Source organism: Macaca mulatta, chromosome 2, assembly GCF_049350105.2.
Source record: "Macaca mulatta isolate MMU2019108-1 chromosome 2, T2T-MMU8v2.0, whole genome shotgun sequence".
In the NCBI taxonomy this organism is placed as follows: domain Eukaryota; kingdom Metazoa; phylum Chordata; class Mammalia; order Primates; family Cercopithecidae; genus Macaca; species Macaca mulatta.
Genome location: NC_133407.1, coordinates 107,614,911 through 107,635,987, shown reverse-complemented (window position 1 = coordinate 107,635,987; position 21,077 = coordinate 107,614,911). Strand labels below are relative to the sequence as shown.

At 37.2% G+C, this 21,077-nt stretch overlaps 1 protein-coding gene across 1 annotated transcript in view; it reads right to left on the bottom strand.

Moving 5' to 3' along the window:
• The window catches only part of TOPAZ1 (testis and ovary specific TOPAZ 1), a 90,799-nt gene that overhangs the window by 12,359 nt on the left and 57,363 nt on the right, over positions 1 to 21,077 (bottom strand). The window contains exons 13-16 of the mRNA XM_077992268.1: positions 15,907 to 15,973; positions 14,608 to 14,782; positions 13,496 to 13,596; positions 9,929 to 10,094 (exon numbers count right to left, since the gene is read on the bottom strand). Of these exons, the coding sequence (XP_077848394.1) occupies positions 9,929 to 10,094; positions 13,496 to 13,596; positions 14,608 to 14,782; positions 15,907 to 15,973 (509 nt within the window). The remainder of the gene's footprint in view (positions 1 to 9,928; positions 10,095 to 13,495; positions 13,597 to 14,607; positions 14,783 to 15,906; positions 15,974 to 21,077) is intronic.

Genomic DNA, 21,077 nt, shown 5'->3' with positions numbered 1-21,077 from the left:
GGGAGACTGTAGTACAGAACACTGAGGTACTAAGATGTTAGAAATGTCAATATTTTATCATTTACCGAATTTACTCAATCATTATACACATAGTGAAACATTACTCTATATAACATTCAAATCACATTTTGGTGCTCTTTTTCAAGTGGACTAAATGTAGAAGTAATCTTTTTCTTTTGTGGCTTTCCCAGCACAGCGAATGTAAAAGGTATTGAAGAAAAAGTTGATAATTCAAATACATCATGACAAAAGAAAGCTTTCAGTAGTATAAAGCTTTAAAAAGGAGCTTTTCAATTATTAGAGTCCACTTGATTGATTGACCTAACAGAGTTATACTATGTGTTAGGAATGTTCTAAGTGTTTTAAGAATATTAACTTACTTAGCCACTTTCATCAATTTGCTCCTACATTTGCTGAAATTTTAATATAGAGAGAAATGTAAATGAATTTAATATCTTCAAAGACTGTATGATCATCTGTTAAACACAATTCCCATTAAAAGTAAAACTGTTAGTTCACCATTCCTTATAAATTGAATTATACTTTGAATAAGTTCAATTATTTTTTTATGTTAGATATATCCCATGTACAAAAAGTAGACTATGTAAGTCTTTTCTTATAAAAATTGCATCCATTTTTCTTTATTTAATACTTTATTTTTAAGTCTTTATATTTAAGGGAGGGTAATGGTCACATTTTTTGGAAAGTATATATGGTATTTTAGATTCATTTAAAAATTTTATCAAACTGTTTAGGTATACAAAAAAATCTGACCTGGCATGCTGTCTCCCCACATCATCTCCCTGTCTAGGTTTTTGGGTTTTTCTGTATTTTCTATCTTTTTTTTTTTTAACCTGTTCAGTGCTGCCAATCAATTGATGGTCTGTGAGGCGCAGCACAGGATCAGGCAGCAGGGTTCTTCCCCCCTTGCCTTGGTTCCTTTGCAGGACTGAGCCACCTGGCTGTGGGGGAAGGCGTCAAGCTGTATCCCAACACGTGTAGGGTGATGGTCCCTGCTGGCACATCCAGGTTGTGGGCCGAGCTGTGCTGAGGAGAACAGACCTGGGCATGGAGGGGAACCGCTCCCCAAAGGTTTCCAGTTGCCTCTCCTCTTTCCACTTTTGTCAGCCAATCAGTTTGTGGTTTCTGTGCCACAAAGGCTTCAGGAAGTATTAACAAAAGAAAGAAAAAAAAAATATATATATATATATCCGCCCACCTCAGCCTCCTTAAGTGTTGGGATTACAGGTGTGAGCCACCATGCCCACCCCTCAGTAGGTTTTAAGGAGCCCCCAGCCCTTCTTCTCCCCTTCTGGGCCTGACCAGCTATACTGCTTCATCACCCCTGGCCACAGGCCCCGCCAAGTACTACACAGGGATTCCCACCCAGGGGCCCTGCACCATGAAATAATGTGAAATACTGACTGTGAACCAAATACAATAAAACTTCTGTTTTTAAGAAGAAAAAAAAATCTGAGTAAGCTGATTATTCTATGTATCAAAGTTGACTGAAACCGGTAACTGAGAAGTCACTTGGAAATTAATAGCTTTAAATTTAATTCAGCTAGTTCACAATTCTACCAACATAAATACTTTTATGAATATTTTATGAGAACTCTTATGAGAATTAAATTCGCAAGAATAAGAAACAGTTTACTAGTGGACTTAATACTACTTTGACAACAGTAAAAGTTGTTATAGCATTCATCTTCATGTTTTTCTCTATTTCACATTTGGGAAATATTTTCTACTTGTCTAAAACCTCAGAATCAAAGGGAGAGCATATTTTCCATAATAGCCTGTTTTTATCCACTTACCTTCCGACATATGCACGTTTAGTCATTATTCATGCAAGACTTTGAATACACACACTGGGAATATAAAACTATTAAATGAATTTCCAGGCTAGTCAGTGAGAATATCGAACAAATAATTATCCTTTACAATAGTGAATACTAAAATGGGGGAATATCTAAAGATACCTATTTTTCCCTTAAGGTATACATTTATTTTCATTTATTTTTTTGTGACCGAGTCTTGCTCTCCTGCCCAGGATGGAGTGCAGTGGCACAATCCCGGCTCACTGCAACCTCCGCCTCCCAGGTTTAAGTGATTCTTGTGCCTCAGGCTCCCGAGTAGCTGGGATTACCAGTGCCCACCACAACCCTAGGCTAATTTTTGTATTTTTCGTAGCAACAGGGTTTCACCACGTTGGCCAGGGTGGTCTTGAACTCCTGACCTCAAGTGATCTGCCTGCCTTAGCCTCCCAAAGTGCTGGGATTACAGGCATGGGCCACCGTGCCTGGCCAAGGTATACATTTAATATAATCCCAATCAAATTTCCTACAGAACTGTATTAAAACCCGATCCAGTAATTCTGAAATTCACTCAAAGAATAAACAAGAATAGCAAAGAATAATTTAGAAGAGGAGTGAGAGTGGATAGACAAATGGAGACAAGTGGAGACAGGACAGACAAATATCACATATTCTAAGATTTTATTAAATTTTAAAAGAGCATCATGCTAGCATAGAAACACAGAGATGCTTGGCAGAAAGGTGCAGAAACAGACCCAACAGATTCAAGATTCTAATATATGATAAAAATGGCATTTCAAGTAAATGAGTAAAGGATGAAATGGGAGAACATTTGTGGGAAATAAATAAAATTAACTTCCCATCTCATACCAAAATTTAAGACTAACAACAAATGAAAAAATTGGAAGAACATATGGATGAATAACGTCGAGATGACTAAGGACAGCCTAAAAGCATGATACAAAAAAATTATTAAATATTTAAAAAGCAGCACTTTATATTAGGTAGAAAAAATGTCAGTAGGCAAAAGAAAACAAAAAATGCAAAAAAATCATAAAGTTAAAGAAAAATGAAAAGCTAGGAAAAATATTTGTAAATACCCAACAGATCAAGGACTAGTATCTTTAATATGTAAAACTACTGCAATGTAAAAGGGACATTATTATACAGTATGATATTTCCTAAGTGTGATATACACATCACTGATGGTACCTGAAAACTTTAGGTGTTACATTAGAATTTTAATTTAGTTGTATATTTAAAAAATTATAAAGATCACATTAAATATGAAAATCACAGCAAATCTGTGATTTCACAAATATTTGGATGAGGCCAAGTTGCTTGACTTTTAAAAACTGTTTATTTTATTTATTTTTTTGAGACAGGTTCTCACTCTGTTGCCCAGGCTGGAGTGCAGTGGCATGATCACTGCTCAATGCAGACTCGACCTCTGGGGCTCAAGCAATGCTCCCACCTCAGCCTCCTGAGTAGCTGAGACTACAGGCGTGTGCTACCATGCCTGGCTAATTTTTTTTTTTTTAATTTCATAGAGACAGGGTCTCACTACGTTGCCCAGGCTGGTCTTAAACTCCTGAGCTCAAGTGATCCAACCACCTTGGCCTCCCAAAGTGCTGGGATTACAGGTGTGAGTCACTGTGCCTGGCCTTAAATGTTTATTTTTAAAATATAAATGTTTACTATAAAAAACCCAAGCAAAACAGAAAAGCACAAAGAAGTATTTTAGAAATAATTAAAAATCCCATGACTGCAAATAACCAGGGTTCACATTTGGTGAAAATTATTTGAGAAAGAGGTGTTAATGACCTAAGTAGTAGGTCTTGATGAGTAGATATAAGTGGAACTGTGGTGTTCAATCAAAGACTGAAGATGGCCTGGTCTAACACAGCTTTGTGCTGGGGAGATCCATCCACTGATTGAAAATGAAGATGCTGGACATGGTGGCTCAAGCCTGTAATCCCAGCACTTTGGGAAGCCAAGGGGAGCGGATCACCTGAGGTCAGCAGTTCAAGACCAGCCTGACCAAATGGAGAACCCTGTCTCTATTAAAAAAAAAAAAAAAAAATTAGCCGGACATGGTGGCACACACCTGTAATCCCAGCTACTTGGGAGGCTGAGGCAGGAGAATTGCTTGAACCTGGCAGAGGCTACAGTGAGCTGAGATCACGCCATTGCTCTCCAGCCTGGGCGACAGAGCAAGACTCCATCTCAGAAAAAAAAAGAAAACGAAGACAACACGTTTTTTCTTAAATGATTTTTCTTAAATATTAACATTGTTTATATGCTTATATTAGTACTGTAGTCACTGGCACTGGTCCACATGTGTGAGCTAAACTTTATGCTAAATTTCATAGTATAAACACACACACACACACACAAACCACACACACTCTTTCAAAACCTCCAACCATTTCCTCCTTGGAAGGTATGAAGATACATAAATGAAGAAAATCCATCCATCCACCCACCTACTCACCTCAACTAATATTTACTAAATATTTACTCTGTGCCAGATACCACCACAGGTAAAATACTCTAAATGTAATTAACTCTCAAAAACATAAAATGGTAGTGTTTATAGCAGTGGTTAACAAACGGGGGGAGAGACTTGAGGGAGTATGGTTTAGGAACACAGGTAAGGTATGAGAAAACGTCACTACGTGAGAGTGCTGTAGGGCAGTGGTCCTCAAAGTGAGGTCCCCAGATTGGCAGCATCAATAACATCTAAAGACCTGACAGACATGCAAATTTTTAGGACCCACCCCAGACTTAATGGATCAGAAAATCTGTGGGTGGGCCCAGCAATATGTGTTTTAACAAGCCCTCTAGAGAATTCTGATGATCAAGCTTGAGAACCCCTGTCTTAGATTTGCCAAACAAGCTCAGTACTACCATTTTGCTCAGGAGCTTGACTATCTTAGGTTTGGATCTGTTTGTGTAGTTTGTGCTTCTGATCTAGTTGCAATTTTATGAAGTCTATTTAGAGGAAAAACTAGGAAAACAATAGTACTGGTGTAGCAGTTAAAAACATGGACTTTGCAGTCAGACAGACCTGGATTGGAATTCCTGCTTTACACTTATTTGTTGTGTGATCGTCTCTGAACCTCACCGTCCTCATCTTGGGATACCATTACCTATGTTATGGGGTTAGTATTGATTAAATGAGATGACACAAGTAATACACTTAGCACAATGCTTGGTAGATAGTGAATACTCACATTATTATGAAACCAATAATGAAGAGAAATGCTAAATTCAGAAAATAGACCAAGAACGTAAAGAGGCAATTCACAAAAAAATAAGCTCCAGATGGGGAAAAAATTTCTTTAATAATTAAATGCAAAGTAAAGCTGTGAATATAACTTTTGCTCTATCAAACTAGCAGAGAGATAAGAAAAATAATACTAATTGTAGGCAAGGGTATTTCATAAGCTGCATCTTCATATACTATTAAGAAGGCTGTAATTACTACAGTCTAACTGAAAGTGTAGAGGACTTTTATAGTCTACTCACAGAGAAAAGACCTGGAATGGAATGTACTGAATAGCTAGATTAGGGTTTGTATAACCTGGAATGTACCAGTCTGCCTGTCTGATAACCAAAAAACATAGTATCAGGCACTAACATCTGGAACTGTTAAGTAACATCTGCACCTGTAATCCCTAAAAGGACATGTTTGTATAGAAGCTATATCTAAATGAAATAGCTCTCTAGGATTTTCTAATAAAGGGCCGGGCGGGGGCCGAGGGGGGAGCTTTTTTTTTTTGAGACAGAGTCTCGCTTTGTCGCCCCAGGCTGGAGTGCAGTGGTGTGATCTTGGCTCACTGCAAGCTCCGCCTCTTGGGTTCACACCATCCTCCTGCCTCAGCCTCCTGAGTGGCTGGGACTACAGGTGCCTGCCACAACGCCTGGCTAATTTTTTTTCGTATTTTTAGTAGAGGTGGGGTTTCACTGTGTTAGGCAGAATGGTCTTGATCTCCTGACCTCGTGATCTGCCCACCTCGGCCTCCCAAAGTGCTGGGATTACAGGTGTGAACCACTGCGCCCGGCCCCGGGGAGCTTTCTAATAAACCTGAAATAACATCTGCAAATCTGAATAGCAATAAGGGCAAATTTGTTGACATTTACCAAGAAGCTTTAAAATCCCTTTACCCTTTAACACAGCAATTCCATCAGAATTTATCCTAAGGAAAAGTAAGATTCAGCGGTGATGTTTAGCAGGAATTATTGTTTATAACTGAAATCTGAAAAACAAGCTAGTTCAGTAAAAGTGGATTCACGGATCAAAAGACAGATCTATCCATCTGTCTGTTTATAAGATAGAAAACCATGCAGCCCAGTAAGTGATGCTGTCGAAAAATTTTTCACTGAAAGGCCACTGCCTGAAAGAAAATGCATAAGGCCACTGCCTGAAAAAAAATGCAGAGTATAAAAGTGTCTGTATAACAGCATTAAAGTGGATAATAGCAATTTCTGGGTGACCAAATGATAAGGGATTTTTATTACTAGTTTTGCTTATCCAGGTTTTTATATTTATTCATATGTATTAATTATATTTATTAATATGTATTAATATGTATATAAAGGCAATAAGTTATTTCAAAATTCAAAGACAGTTTCTCAATAAATGGCATAACTTTTTTACAAAATTTGATTATAGAGAGCTAAGATACTTATTTTTCAGCCTCTGAACAAAGATTATAAAATGATGGTCTTAAAACCATTTTATATTTTAATACTTTTTTATGTTGGTATTGGGATACGGCATGGTAGGAATCTGTTGCTCATTTGCAGGATAAAAAGCACTAGTATGAGAAAGAGTTTGAAATGTCAAAGTAAAATGCCAAAACAATAGATTTCTTCTCACCATCAAGTCTGCCACCCACCAAACAAAAAAAAATGTGTGAGATATTCTGCATTTCTCAAACTTGAGTAATGTATGTAACCCCATCTTTTGTAAATTCGGTAGGTAATAAAGGCATATTTTTAAAAAGGAAAAATGTATGTAAAATGTTAATCTGCTACTCTGTCCTCCAAGCACTCAATTTCTCCTCCCAGAGGCAGAGGCAGCCACTATTACTAGTTTCTTGTGCACCCTTCTACAAATATTTTAAGGGCATATAAGCAAATATGTATTTATCCATTGTATTATTATTTGTATTCAAATGGTAGCAACTGCTCTGTACCTTCCTTTTTTTTTTTTTGCGCTTTGCAATAGATCTTGAAGATCATTCCAAATGAACACTTACAGATCTGCCTTATTCTTCTTTATCATATGGCTATAACACAGTTCAACTGGTATGAATGAGCATTTAAGCTACCTGGAATCCCTTGTTACCATTGTTGGTGTAACAAAATATTCCAGATAATTTAATATGCATACCTTTGTAAACAGGTATAAATGTGTGTGCAGTACAAATTCCTAGAAATGGAATTAGTAAATGAAAAAAAATGCGTTTTAAACTTTTGACATTTATTTTGTCAAAAAGCTCCTAAAGACAACCTCTGTGAATGTCTGTTTCTCTATACCCTCACAAAAACGTATCACCAAACTTCGATCTTTGATAGTCTAATGAGTTCAAAATGGTGTTTGTAATAGTAATGTATTTCTCATATTACAAGTGAGTATTAATCTCACTTATTATTAGTGAGACTGAGCCATTTGTATTCCCTTTCTTGGGAATGGCCTGTTCACTATAGAGCCCTTTTAAGAATTAAAAAATTCTAGAAACAACTGAGCACACTTCTGTGGGCTTTTCTTTTGTAGAAATAAAATTTTACTTAAGAAAATTACGTTAGTTGAAACTGTCACTGCAAAAAAAGAACACTGCTTATAATTGATAGAAGTTTAAAGTTAGTCTAAAAACGGAAATACTGAAATTTAAAACAAAATCTCCGAAAATCACTCCACATCCCTCCCACAAACTCTCCCAGTTTCTAGTTTGAGAAAGACTGGTTTTGCCACAAACTTTTAGACAGGAGGTTCCTTTCATAAGGTGACTCAAGTTCATTTTTATCAACTATTTTCCCCTTCCCATTTCTTGCCACATGGCTTCTTTCCTCACAGAGCTTGTGAGCTCTGGCTTATATTTCACTAATTTTTATTTTTGTATTTTGGTACTCTTCCCACTTAGGAAAACTCACTGACTATGTTTAAGTTGAAGAATACCTTTACAAACAAGCTTTTGAATGAAGCCTACTCACAACCTCTGTGTTAAACCCTCAGCACTGAATATATACAAGATATTTTATATATATATATTTCCCATATATGAATCACATGTATATGTGTGTGTATATATATATACGTGCTAGTGTTTGTGTGTTAGTATGTTTTAGAGTTCTCCATTTGCTTTATTGATTGATTCCATCTTCCCACCTAAACTCTTGAGATCCTTGAGGTTTCTTCATTCTTATCCCACTTTATCAAATAAAATCTACCTGATGGTCCAAATAGCAAGAGCTATCATTAGCTTCATTAGTATCATAACACTACTGTGCTCTTTTTAATTTTTATCATACTAAACTAACCTTATTTGTTCCTGCTGGCTTAATTTCACTGTAATTTCTGCTTAGAAGAATTGCCTTACCAAGGAAAGTAAGCTCTACTCATCCTGGTTTGAAGTCATGTTTGCCCATACATATGAAGACAGAGTTTATGCATACCGCAATCAGGATTTCCATTTTACATAGCGGCTGAAGCCTGGGCTCTGAAGCTGGATTGTCTGGGTTTGAATTTGGCCTCCATTCCTTACTTGTTATGTCATTTTGGGCAAGTTGGTTAATATCTCTGACAACATTTTCTTATCAATAAAATGGGGGTTTTAATAGTTCCAAATTCAGGGTTCTATGAAGATTAATTGGGATAATTCAGGGAAAGCATTTAGTATGGAGCCTAGGCCATAGCAAGAACTAGGTTTTGTTTTTTTTGGTTTTGTTTTGTTTTTTTGAGATGGAGTCTCATTCTGTCACCCAGGCTGGAATGCAATGGCGCGATCTCGGCTCACTGCAACCTCTGCCTTCTGGGTTCAAGCGATTCTCCTGCCTCAGCCTCCTGAGTAGTTGGGATTACAGGCTCCCACCACCACGCCCGGCTAATTTTTTTTTTTTTTTTTTTTTGAGACGGAGTCTCGCTCTGTCGCCCAGGCTGGAGTGCAGTGGCCAGATCTCAGCTCACTGCAAGCTCTGCCTCCCAGGTTTACACCATTCTCCTGCCTCAGCCTCCCGAATAGCTGGGACTACAGGCGCCTGCCACCTCGCTCGGCTAGTTTTTTTGTATTTTTTAGTAGAGACGGGGTTTCACCATGTTAGCCAGGATGGTCTCGATCTCCTGACCTCGTGATCCGCCCATCTCGGACTCCCAAAGTGCTGGGATTACAGACTTGAGCCACCGTGCCCGGCCCGCCCGGCTAATTTTTGTACTTTTAGTAGAGATGGGGTTTCTCCATGTTGGTCAGGCTGGTCTCGAACTCCTGACCTCAGGTGATCCACCCACCTCGGCCTCCCAAAGTGCTGGGATTACAGGCGTGAGCCACCACACCCAGCCCAGCAAGAACTAGTGTTTTTGTTTTTTTGGGTTTTTTTTGACAGAGTCTCGCTCTGTCTCCAAGGCTGGAGTGCAATGCAGTGGTGTGATCTCAGCTCACTACAACCTTCATCTCCTGGGTTCAAGCAATTCTCCTGCCTCAGCCTCCTGAGTAGCTAGGATTACAGGCGTGCACCACCACACCCGGCTAATTTTTGTATTTTTAGTAGAGATGGGATTTTGCCATGTTGGCCAGGCTGGTCTTGAACTCCTGACCTGAGGTGATCCACCTGTCTTGGCCTCCCAAAGTGCTGGGATTACAGGCGTGAGCCACCTCGCCTGGCCAAGAACTAGTTTTTAAACAAACAAAGGCTCATGTAATTTATTCTTTAACACTAAGTTAACTTTCCCCTTTCAGTTTACATAACAACCTTTCCTACCCACATGTTCACTAGGGTTTAGACCAAACTATTAACCACAGTTCAATATCAACTTAAGGCAATTACATAGACAAAAAGGCATGACGAGTTTAACAAGTTATTTTATGCTTGCATATATCAGGACTTACCCCTCATTACCCAAAGGGCACCATCTAGGCTTCCACTTTTTAGAAAAATTTCTGCTGCAACATTCACAATTTGACATCTTGATGCTAACTTCTCAGGCCCTATAAGTCCTTTTAAACTTGCAAAGTGTATTTTTAATTCATATAGTTTATCTAAGACCTTCCTTCCCTAGAATAAAAATAAAGAACACTAATTGGGTATCAATCATTTACAGACACACAAAGTCATTGATAATTATTCACAAGCCATTTATCCAGTTTGAATCATCATACTAGACTGCTAGCTGTTAAGCTGCTCCAATACTCTTTCCTTAAGTCCCTTCCTGTTCAGCCATACAGATGAAAGGGAAAGAGGAACAAGCAAGGCTCTGCCTCATATTAACCACCCCTTCCCACCAATACCACCAGACCCCCTTTATCAGAAGTCTTCTTTGTATTTGTTTTATACACTGTACTTCTCTTTAAGATTCATTTGATGAAAGGATTCTATGATTTAACATAGAAAACTACTGATTATATGTTTTTGCTCCTCTTCTGTTGGTCAATCTGGGATCCAGGAGGGACAGACAGTAAAAATGAAAATAATTTGTTATCAAATTTAAACATACTCAGGAGGCTGAGATGGGACGATCACTAGAGCCCAGAAGTTTGAGACCAGCCTGGGGAGTGTGGTGAAACCCCTGCCCTACCTCCCAAAAAATTTAGACAAACAATGATAGTGAAAAAAAGGATAAAATGGTTAGCTAAAATTCTTAATTCAGTAGACTAATTATTTCATGTATTCTACATGAAAATTACCTTCGGTTTGGACATCAGAAATTGGACATATATCACTATTTTATATCATGGGTCAGCAAGCTTTTCCTGTAAATGGCCAGATAGTAATAGTTTAGGCTTTGCAGGCCACATTTAGTCTGCTGTACATTCTTTTTGGTTGTTGTTTTTTTAAATTTATAACTCTTTAAAAATGTAAAAAAATTCTTAGCTTGAGGGCTGTACAAAAACAAGCTTTGGGTGAGTTCTCGCCCATGGGCCTTAGTGTACAGACCCTTGTTTTATATTCTATACTATTTGAATCAGATGCTTATTATGATGTCAAGGTATTTTCAAGATGACTGTATAAATGAGTGCATTTTTAAAGGGATATGTTTAGTTTACTGTCAATGATTTTATTTTTACATTCAAAAAGAAATAGGTTTCATTAAAAAATTCATACTAAGGTGATACAATAATTTTCTAAATAGTTAAAATTTTTAATTAAAATAGACAAAATTAACCAATCTACCAATGTCTTAAATAATAACCAAATAAAATTAAAATATACTCTAAAATTTCAGCAAAAATAAGTCTGAGTTTCTTTTTTTAAAATTTGAGATGGAGTCTATAAAGACACATGCACACGTATGTTTACTGTGGCACCATTCACAATAGCAAAGACTTGGAATCAACCCAAATGCCCATCAATGACAGACTAGATTAAGAAAATGTGGCACATATACACCATGGAATACTACACAGCCATAAAAAAGGATGAGTTCATGTCCTTTGTAGGGACATAGATGAAGCTGGAAACCATCATTCTGAGCAAACTATTGCAAGGACAGAAAACCAAGCACGGCATGTTCTCACTCATAGGTGGGGGATTGAACAATGAGAATACTTGGACACAGGGTGGGGAACATCACACACTGGGGCCTGTTGTGGGGTGGGGGGAGGGGGGAGGAATGGCATTAAGAGATGGAGTCTTGCTCTGTCACCCAGGCTGGAGTGCAATGGTGCAATCTCGGCTCACTGCAACCTCCACCTCCGGGGTTCAAGCAATTCTCCTGCCTCAGTCTCCCAATTAGCTGCGATTACAGGCATGCGCCACCACCCCCTGCTAATTTTTGTATTTTTTAGTAGAGATGGGGTTTCACCAGGTTGGCTAGGCTGGTCTTGAACTCCTGACCTCAAGTGATTCCCCTGCTTCAGCCTCCCAAAGTGCTGAGATTACAGGCATGAGCCACTGCTCCTGGCCCAGTCTGAATTTTTATAAAGGATTTCTTGTTAGGTAGTCCTCAAATTCCCAAGCATTAAATAGTCAAGAAATTAATGCTATGACCAACCTTAAACTTGATTGTTAGAGCAGACACAAGGCACACCTTGCCCACTCCAGTCCTACCACACAGTAAGAGCTAAGCCTCCTGAAGACTTTTGAGCCTGGAGACCTTCTATACAACCATTCTAGGTTAATTTTTTTTTCTTTTTAATTCATGAATTTTGTAGGTATACATGTACTTAAATGTTATTGAACATATATATTCAATTGTGAAATAACCTCTTTATAAAAGTAGCAAGTAAAAAAAGATATTCTTTAATAGTTAATTCAATAGTGACCACACTCTCTACTCTCTATATAACTCCATCCCTCAGCACTTCCTCCCTATTTTGGATTTCCCTGTCCTCTTCTTGAACTTTATTGAGTCTATAACTCCAACTGCCACCTCAGGAATATCTAAAGAATGGTAATACAATATGGTCTTGAGTCACTAAACCACCTCTATGATAAGCTAAGCCTCAAAGTTAGACATCAAGATATACGGTATATAGTGTTCCAAGATATCCTAAGAGGTGATTTTTAAGAAGTTCTGTTAATTGTGAGTATTCTGAGTTCATCTTAAGAAATGTGTCTTGGCTGAGTGTGGTGACTCACACCTGTAATCCCAGCACTTAGGGAGGCTGAGGTAGGTGGATCACCTGAGACCGGGAGTTCCAGACCAGCCTGACCAACATGGAGAAACCCTGTCTCTACTAAAAATACAAAATTAGCCAGGCATGGTGGCACATGCCTGTAATCCCAGCTACTTGGGAGGCTGAGACAGGAGAATCGCTTGAACCTGGGAGGCGGAGGCTGTGGTGAGCCAAGATGGCTCCATTGAACTCTAGCCTGGGCAACAAGAGCGAAACTCTGTCTCAAAAAATAAAAAAAAATTTAAAAACCCACAAACAAAGAAAGGTGTCTTGAACCCTTCTAAAATTACAATACAACTGATACTCAGGTGTTGGCAAAATAATATGAATTGAAAGTTACTTCAAATAAATATGACATTTAGCATGGGTTCTTAACCCATTTATGCCTAGTGTTACATTATTGGAACACTAAGCTTGTGGGAGTTATTTCTATCCTACTGCTCAAGGTCATCACCAAGGGCTGATTTTTCACACAAAAAAATTTGCAACCTCTGGCATAAATGGGTTAAGTGTTCTCTATACTGAGATTTTATTTATTTTTATAATAAAAATTATATTTTAAAGATGGGAATCTGTCCATGTTGCCCAGGCTGGCATCAAACTCAGCTTCCTGAGTAGCTGGGACTATAGGTACACGCCACTGCATCCAGTTTGATATTTTAAATAGTAGCCATTTGCTTAATACACCATCTAATAAATCACTCACTAGTCTGGGTCCCATTTTCTCAACTGTAATGATTATTAGCAAACTGCTAACCTTCAGGGTTAACTTACATTCTGTTCAAAATTTTAAAACTAGTACTCTCTATACCAAGCCAAGACAAAAACTTAAGGAAGTACCTTGGACCACTGCAACAGCTTGTGATAGAAGTACATAGCACTGATTCCGATTCTTCCCAGTACACCTTTATCTACTTTACTGTTTTGTGGATCTTTGCTAACTGAAACACAAATAGGCATATAAAAGAAAATAAAATAGTCACTTAAAATGACAGAAGAGGCAAACTAATACAGAATTATTGATACCACCATAAAGACCAGGTGTTGGCAAGCTGTGCCCTGTTTCTGTATAGCCTACAAGCCAACAATTGTTTTCCTGTTTTCAAAGCATCATTTAAAAAGAAAATAAAACTATGTGATAGAGATCACATGTGGTGTGTTCAAAGTCTAAAATATTGACTATCTGGCCTTTTACAGAAAAAGTTTGCCAACCCCTGATAAAGTCTACAGTAGTAAAGAGCTCAGGTCAAAAACAAAACAAATTCAAAACTATATAAATTCTGTTGACTTGTAAGAGTAGAGAGAGTAACAACTTAAATAATTCAAAAATTCAGGTGCTCCACTATAATTTGCTAGCAATAGTTTCACCAATCTGAGTGAAAAGAAAAATAAGAATATGAAACATTTGATACTAAAACACCAATTCCTGACCTTCTCCCATAATCTAACTTAACAATAAATAGATGGAAAAATTCAGAAAGAGAAGGAAGAGTGTCTGAAGCCTGCATTAATTTATCCACAACATGGAAAATATTCAAGAGTTTTACATTCTTCTTATTTTTTTTTTTTTTTTGAATTTTATGTTCTTGTTAAGAACACTGCCATGGGCCGAGCTGTGGCTTATGTCTGTAATACCAGTGCTTTGAGAGGCTGACGTGAGAGGATCCCTTGAGCACAAGAGTTCGAGACTAGCCTGGGCAATGAAGCAAGACTCTGTATCTACAAAAAACAAAAAAATTAGCTGGGTGTAATGATATGTGCCTGTAGTCCAAGCTACTAGGGAGGCTGAGGTGGGAGAAGTGCTTGAGCCCAGGAGTTTGAGGCTGTGGTAAGCTATGACCGCACCCCTGTACTCCAGCCTGGGTAACAGAGGAAGACCCTGTCTCTAAAAAACAAAAAAGAACACTGCACCATCCTCATACAAAATATTCAGGCCAATAGTTACATTTTACCTGTTTCAGCAAATTCACAAAAGGGAGTATCTGGTCTTTCATCTTCACAGTTTTTTGTGAGTGTTTCAGCAATGCAAGCACAAAATGTCTGGAAATCTGCAAATTTTTCACAGCCCATTTTTACGTTAATGTATAATTTTCCCAATTTGGTCCAGTCACCTTTTTCTTTACAATGCTATCAAAATTATTAAAAACAAAACAAAAGAGAAAGAAAAAGAATGAAAACTATGTCATTTATGCAAACATGTCTTTAGGCATTAGATATACATAAATTAATATGTATATCTAATGTTTTAGGCATTAGATATACATAAATTAATATGTATATCTAATGTTTTAGGCATTAGATATACATAAATTAATAAGACAAAATCTGCAGATCTTATAAACTTACTGACAAGCATCACATCAATAACATACTATTGTAGCTTTGCTTTTCTGGCTATAGTAAAGCCTCTATAAATTCCAAATAGCAATGCACATTTGTTTTAATTATCCAGGTCTTAAAGTATTTAACTGTATTTACCCCCAAACCTGAACCTGACAGTGGGGATGGATTTATGGAAAACAGAGATGAGTAGCATAATTTGAACTGTCTCCACGGCAATGCATTATTTTACTACTTTTAGAAAGTACATTTTAATGTTATCTGGCCATTTATAATTTGGGCCCACATATCGTTTTGGACACTACATTTTACAAAAGTGGCCACAAAGTGAATTTCAGTCAACTTATTATCTTTGTACAATTTCTGTTATAAACTAAAAAAGTTTTTCACATCAAAAGTCTTAAGAATATAAAAGTACTAATTAAAACCAGAGACACAATTACTACATGAATACAAAAGTGATACTAAAAGTAAAAATCATCCTGAAGGTCCTCATTTCTTATACTCTAAATGGTTGGAGAGTTCAGTGTGATCTGGGATTTCCCCCATCATTTCATGTATTGTAGCCATCCATGACAAGTACCTCAGCTTTCTTACGCACTCAGCAAGTCTGCCCAGCCTCAAGAATTAAAGACTAAGCTCTGAATTATTATTTCACTTTAATATAATTTTGAAACTGAACAATTTTTAGAATTATTTTTAATACAGTTCACAACTCTAGAAATTAAAATGTTTGCCTTTCAAAATATTAACTTGTAAGAAAAACAAAACTTCCTTTCCTTGAACATTTTTGCTGTATAACAGCCACATTTCTAAAACTTCTCATAAAATGGGGTTATTATTCAAAATGTTTTTGTTGCTATTGATTTGCGGAGATCCCAGCAATGTATTTAAAATAATAAATGTCATACCTCTAATTTATTCAAGGCTGAATCTAAATCACACTTCCAGTTCTTTTTAAATTGCCTCATCTGTAACCTTTAACAACAGAAAAGAGTTAATTATACTATATTCACCCCTTAAAAGTCACTGCCTCTTCTACTTAATCTGTCCTACAGTTTATAAGAAACCAGAGGAAAAAATGAATGTATATAATATGCTATAAACATTCTTCAGAGCTGGAAAAAGGCAGCTATACAGACACCTACTTTATATTATTTCCTCCCCAAAACAGTAAGAAGGAAAAAGCAAATTCCACATGAAATCATACCTTCAACCTAACTTGTATACAGAGCATGTCAAAACTTCAAAATAACTGTGACTAAAAGGAGAAAAAAAATACCAAATCCTGGCACATGATCTCTACTGCTCCTGCCCTACCCTTACTGCTCCACACGAGGAAGGATTTTAAAAGTCTGTATGATTTAAAGAAGGCAATTTTTGAAATGCATAGTTTTTGGAAAAGAAAAAAAGACAAAAATGAAAGAAACACACTTTGGCAATTAGAAGAAAAGAAAAAAAAAAGGCAGAGGGAATAAGAAGCTGCCATTGAACTAGGAGTATTATGTAATACCCAAATATGAGTTCATCAATTTTGGTAATTTATCTAGAGCATTAAGAAGGAAGAACACACTATCACATTTGGGATTAAGAAAAAAAAAACAATTTTCTAACTCCTTTTATGAAGCAAGTATAACTAATATTTAAACTAGATAGACAGCCTGTGTGAGGTGGCTCACACCAGAAATCTCAGCACTCTGGAAGGCCGAGGTGGGCAGATCCCTTGAGCCCAGGAGTGTGAGACCAGCCTGGTTACCATAGTGAATCCTACCTCTGCAAAAATTAGCTGGGTGTGGTGGCATGCACCTGTAGCACCAGCTACTTGGGAGACTGAGATGGGAGGATTACCTAAGCCCAGGAGGTCCAGGCTGCAGTGAGTTGTAACTGCATTACTGCACTCCAGCCTGGGAAATAGAGCAAGATCCTGTCTCAATCCATCAATAGTCAAACAAAAAACAATAGCTTTTATAGATACAAAAAAAATTACATAATGATACAGAAAATCTCATTTACAATAGCACCCAAAATATGAAGTACTTATATAAGGAAAATCATAAAACACTCCTGAAAGACACATTATTACTACTTGGAGTTAGGAAGTTGATACTAAATATATGGAGAAGCGTACATGCAAGAAGATCCAGGAAAACACCGAAAAATGATGAAAAAGAATTATCCTTACCAAATATTAAAACATACTATTAAAGCTTCTGTAGTTACTATAGTGTGGTTCCAGTGCAGGAATAGGCAAACAGGCCAGTGGAATAAAATACAAAGTTGAGAAACAGATCCCATTGTATATGAAATTTAGTATATGATAAGGGTGGCATCTCAAATCACTGGAGGTAAATATGGACATTTTATTTTATTTTATTTTATTCATTATTTTTTGAGACGGAGTCTTGCTCTGTTGCCCAGGCTGGAGTGCAGTGGCGCTATCTCCGCTCACTGCAAGCTCTGCCTCCCAGGTTCACGCCATTCTCCTGCCTCAGCCTTCCGAGTAGCTGGGACTACAGGCAACCGCCACCACACCCAGCTAACTTTTTGTATTTTTAGTAGAGACAGGGCTTCACTGTGTTCGCCAGAATGGTCTTGATCTCCTGACCTCGTGATCTGCCCACCTCAGCCTCCCAAAGTGTTGGGATTACAGGTGTGAGCCACCACGCCGGGCCAAGATGGACATTTTAATACATGTTGTTGGGAAAGTTGGATAATCATTTGGAAAAAATAAAACTGAATCAATTTCACACAACATACCCAAGAGAAAAAACTCCACGTAGATTAAAAACCTAACTGTAAAAATGAAATCATACAAGTAGTAGAAGAAAACATGTGCCAGTTTGCCTAAAACCTTCATGTAGAGAAATGATGACTCAAAATCCACATGCAATAAAACATAACCTTGACTCAAAACTGAGAAAAAAGATTGAAATATAAGGTGGCATAAAAATAAAACTTTTTGCATGGTAAAAAACACTAGAAGGTCAAAAGACAACTGACAAACTGGAAGAAAAATTACAATATATACTACAAAGGGTTAATACCTGTAAGAACTCTAAAAGTTTAAGAACCAAAGAACCAAAACCTAATAGAAAAAGGAGGAAAAAAAAGTGAAGAGTTCACATAAAACATGTAAACATAGCCCTCAAATATATGAATAGAAAATGCTCAAATTCATTTATGAGAGAAATGCAAGCTAAAACACCATTTGTCACCTAACAGATTAGCAAACATTAAAAAACATTCTAATACATTATGTTAGAAAGCTAGGCTGAAAAAGGCAGTTTCATATTTCTGATGGGAACACAAATGAGTACAACTATTCTCGAGGAAAATTTGGCAATACCTAACAAAAGTTATATATACTTACCTTTAAAAGTTATAAGTTATATACTTATCTTCACAATTTTTTGACTTTTAAATAAGCTCACAGGAATTTCCAAAAATAGTACATAAAGTCCTGTGTACTCTTCACCCAGCTTTTTCCAATAGTGACATTTTATATACTACCAGGAAACTGACTCTGGTATAATACTGTTAACTACAGGCCTTATTCAGTTTTTATCAATTTTTACATGTATTTGTGTGTGTGTATGTAACTACAAGTGTTCCATTTCTACAAAGGAACTTTCTCATGGTACCCTCTTATACTCATCCCCTCTCCACTGTCCCTGTCCCCTGCAACCACTAATCAGTTCTCCACTTCTTAGTTTTGTCATCTCGGGGATATTACATAAATGAAATGTATGCATTGTGTAGCATATAGCCTTTTGAGATTAGCTTTTAAAATTCAACATAATTCTCTTGAGATCAATCCAATTTGTTGCACATTTCAATAGTTTCTCCCTCTTTTTACCTCAATAGTATGCCATGGTATGTACCACAGTTTAACTATAACTATTCATTCACCTATTGAAGGATATCTGAGGTTTTTTTTTTTCCAGTTTCTGGTTATTACAATTAAAGCTGCTAAGAACATTTATCTATAAGTTTTTATGTGACCAAAAGTTTTCATTTCTCTAGGATAAATGCCGAGGAGTTCAATAGCTGCCTTTGGTATGTGCATGTTTAGTTTGTAGAGAAACTGTTGAACTGCTTTTCAGAGCAGCTGTACCATTTTATATTCTCACCAACAGCATATGATCCAGTTTATCCACACTCTCCCCAGCATTTGGTGTTAACACCATTTAAAATAAAATTCTATCACTCTGATAGGTGTGTGGTGATATCTCACATGGTTTTATTTTACATTTCTCTTATGGCTAACAATTTTGAACTTATTTTCATGTGCTTAGTTGCCATCTGCATGTCCTCATTGGTGAAATACGTTTATGTCTTTAGCCTACTTTCTTTTTTTTTTTTTTTTTTTTTTTTGTGAGACAGTCTCACTCTGTTGCCCAAGCTAGAGTGCAGTGGCATGATCTCGGTTCACTGCAACCTCTGCCTCCTGGGTTCAAGTGATTCTCCTGGAGCCTCAGCCTCCTGAGCAGCTGGGACTACAGGCATGTGCCACCATGCCTGGGCAATTTTTGTATTTTTAGTAGAGATGGGGTTTTACCATGTTGGCCAGGCTGGTCTCAAACTCCTGATCTCAAGTGATCCGCCCACCTCAGCCTCCCAAAGTGCTGGGATTACAGACGTAAGACATGGTGCCCAGCTCCCATTTTCTAATAGTATCATTTGTTTGTTTATTATTGAATTTTGAGACTTTCAAAATATATTCTCAGCTGGGCACGGTGGCTCATGCCTGTAATCCTAGCAGTTTGGGAGGCCGAGGTAGGTGGACCATGAGGTCAGGAGTTTGAGATCAGCCTGGCTAACATGGTGAAATCCCGTCTCTACTAAAAATACAAAAATTAGCTGTGCATGGTCGCACACATCTGTAATCCCACTACCCAGGAGGCTGAGGCAGGAGAGTAACTTGAACCCAGGAGGTGGAGGTTGCAGTAAGCTGAGATTGTGCCACTGCACTCCAGCCTGGGTGACAGAGCAAGACTCCGTCTTGGGGAAAGAAAAAAAAAACATATATATGTTTTATATAATTATATATATTATATATAATATATATACAATATATTATATATTATACAATATATAATAGATGTACAATGTATATGTATTACATAATATATGTAATATATTATATATAATATATGTTATATAGAGAGAGGTTTCCAAATTTTCCCCTATTTTTTCGTAAAAGTTTTATAGTTTTTTGTTTAAATTCATGATTCATTTTGAATTAATTTTTGTATAAGGTGTAGGGTTTGGGTCAAAGTTTTTTGTTTTTTACTATGGCTGTTCAATTGCTCTAGCATCATTTGTTTAAAAACTAGCTTTCTTCCATAAAATTGCTTTTGTACCTTATAAAATCAATTGAACGTATTAGTAGTGGTTTATTTCTGGATTCTCTCTGTTCCTTTGATTTATGTGTCTCTCCCTCCATACAATAACACACTTTCTTAATTACTTGATTACTGTTAGTACGTCTTAAAACATTAAGTAGAGTGAATCCTTTTACTTTATCCTATTCTTTTTTTCTTTTTTGAGACAGGGACTCTATCTGTCACCCAGGCTGGAGTGCAGTGGTGCAATCACGGCTCACTGCAGCCTCTAACTCTGGGGCTCAAGTGATCCTCCCACCTCAGCCTCCCAAGTAGCTGGGACTACAGGTGTGTGACACTATGCCCAGCTAATTTTTTGTAGAGATGGGGTTTCACCATGTTGCCCAGGCTGGCCTTGAACTCCTGGGCTTAAGTAATCTGCCTGCCTCGCCCTCCCAAAGTGCTGTGATTACAGGTGTGAGCCACTGCATCCAGCCTATTCTTTTTTTTAAAAGTTGTCTTAGCTGTTCTAGTTCTTTTACCTTTGTACATAAATTTTAGAATATATGTTTTTATATCTACAAAAAAATTTTGCCGGAGGGATTCTGGTAGGAATTGAGTTAAACCAATGGATGAAATTTCGGAGAACTGACACTTTTATTAAGTTTCCCAATCCATGAATGTAGTATGTCTATTTATTTAATTCTTCAGTTTCTTTCATCAGCATTTTGTAACTTTCAGCATATAAGTTTAGCATG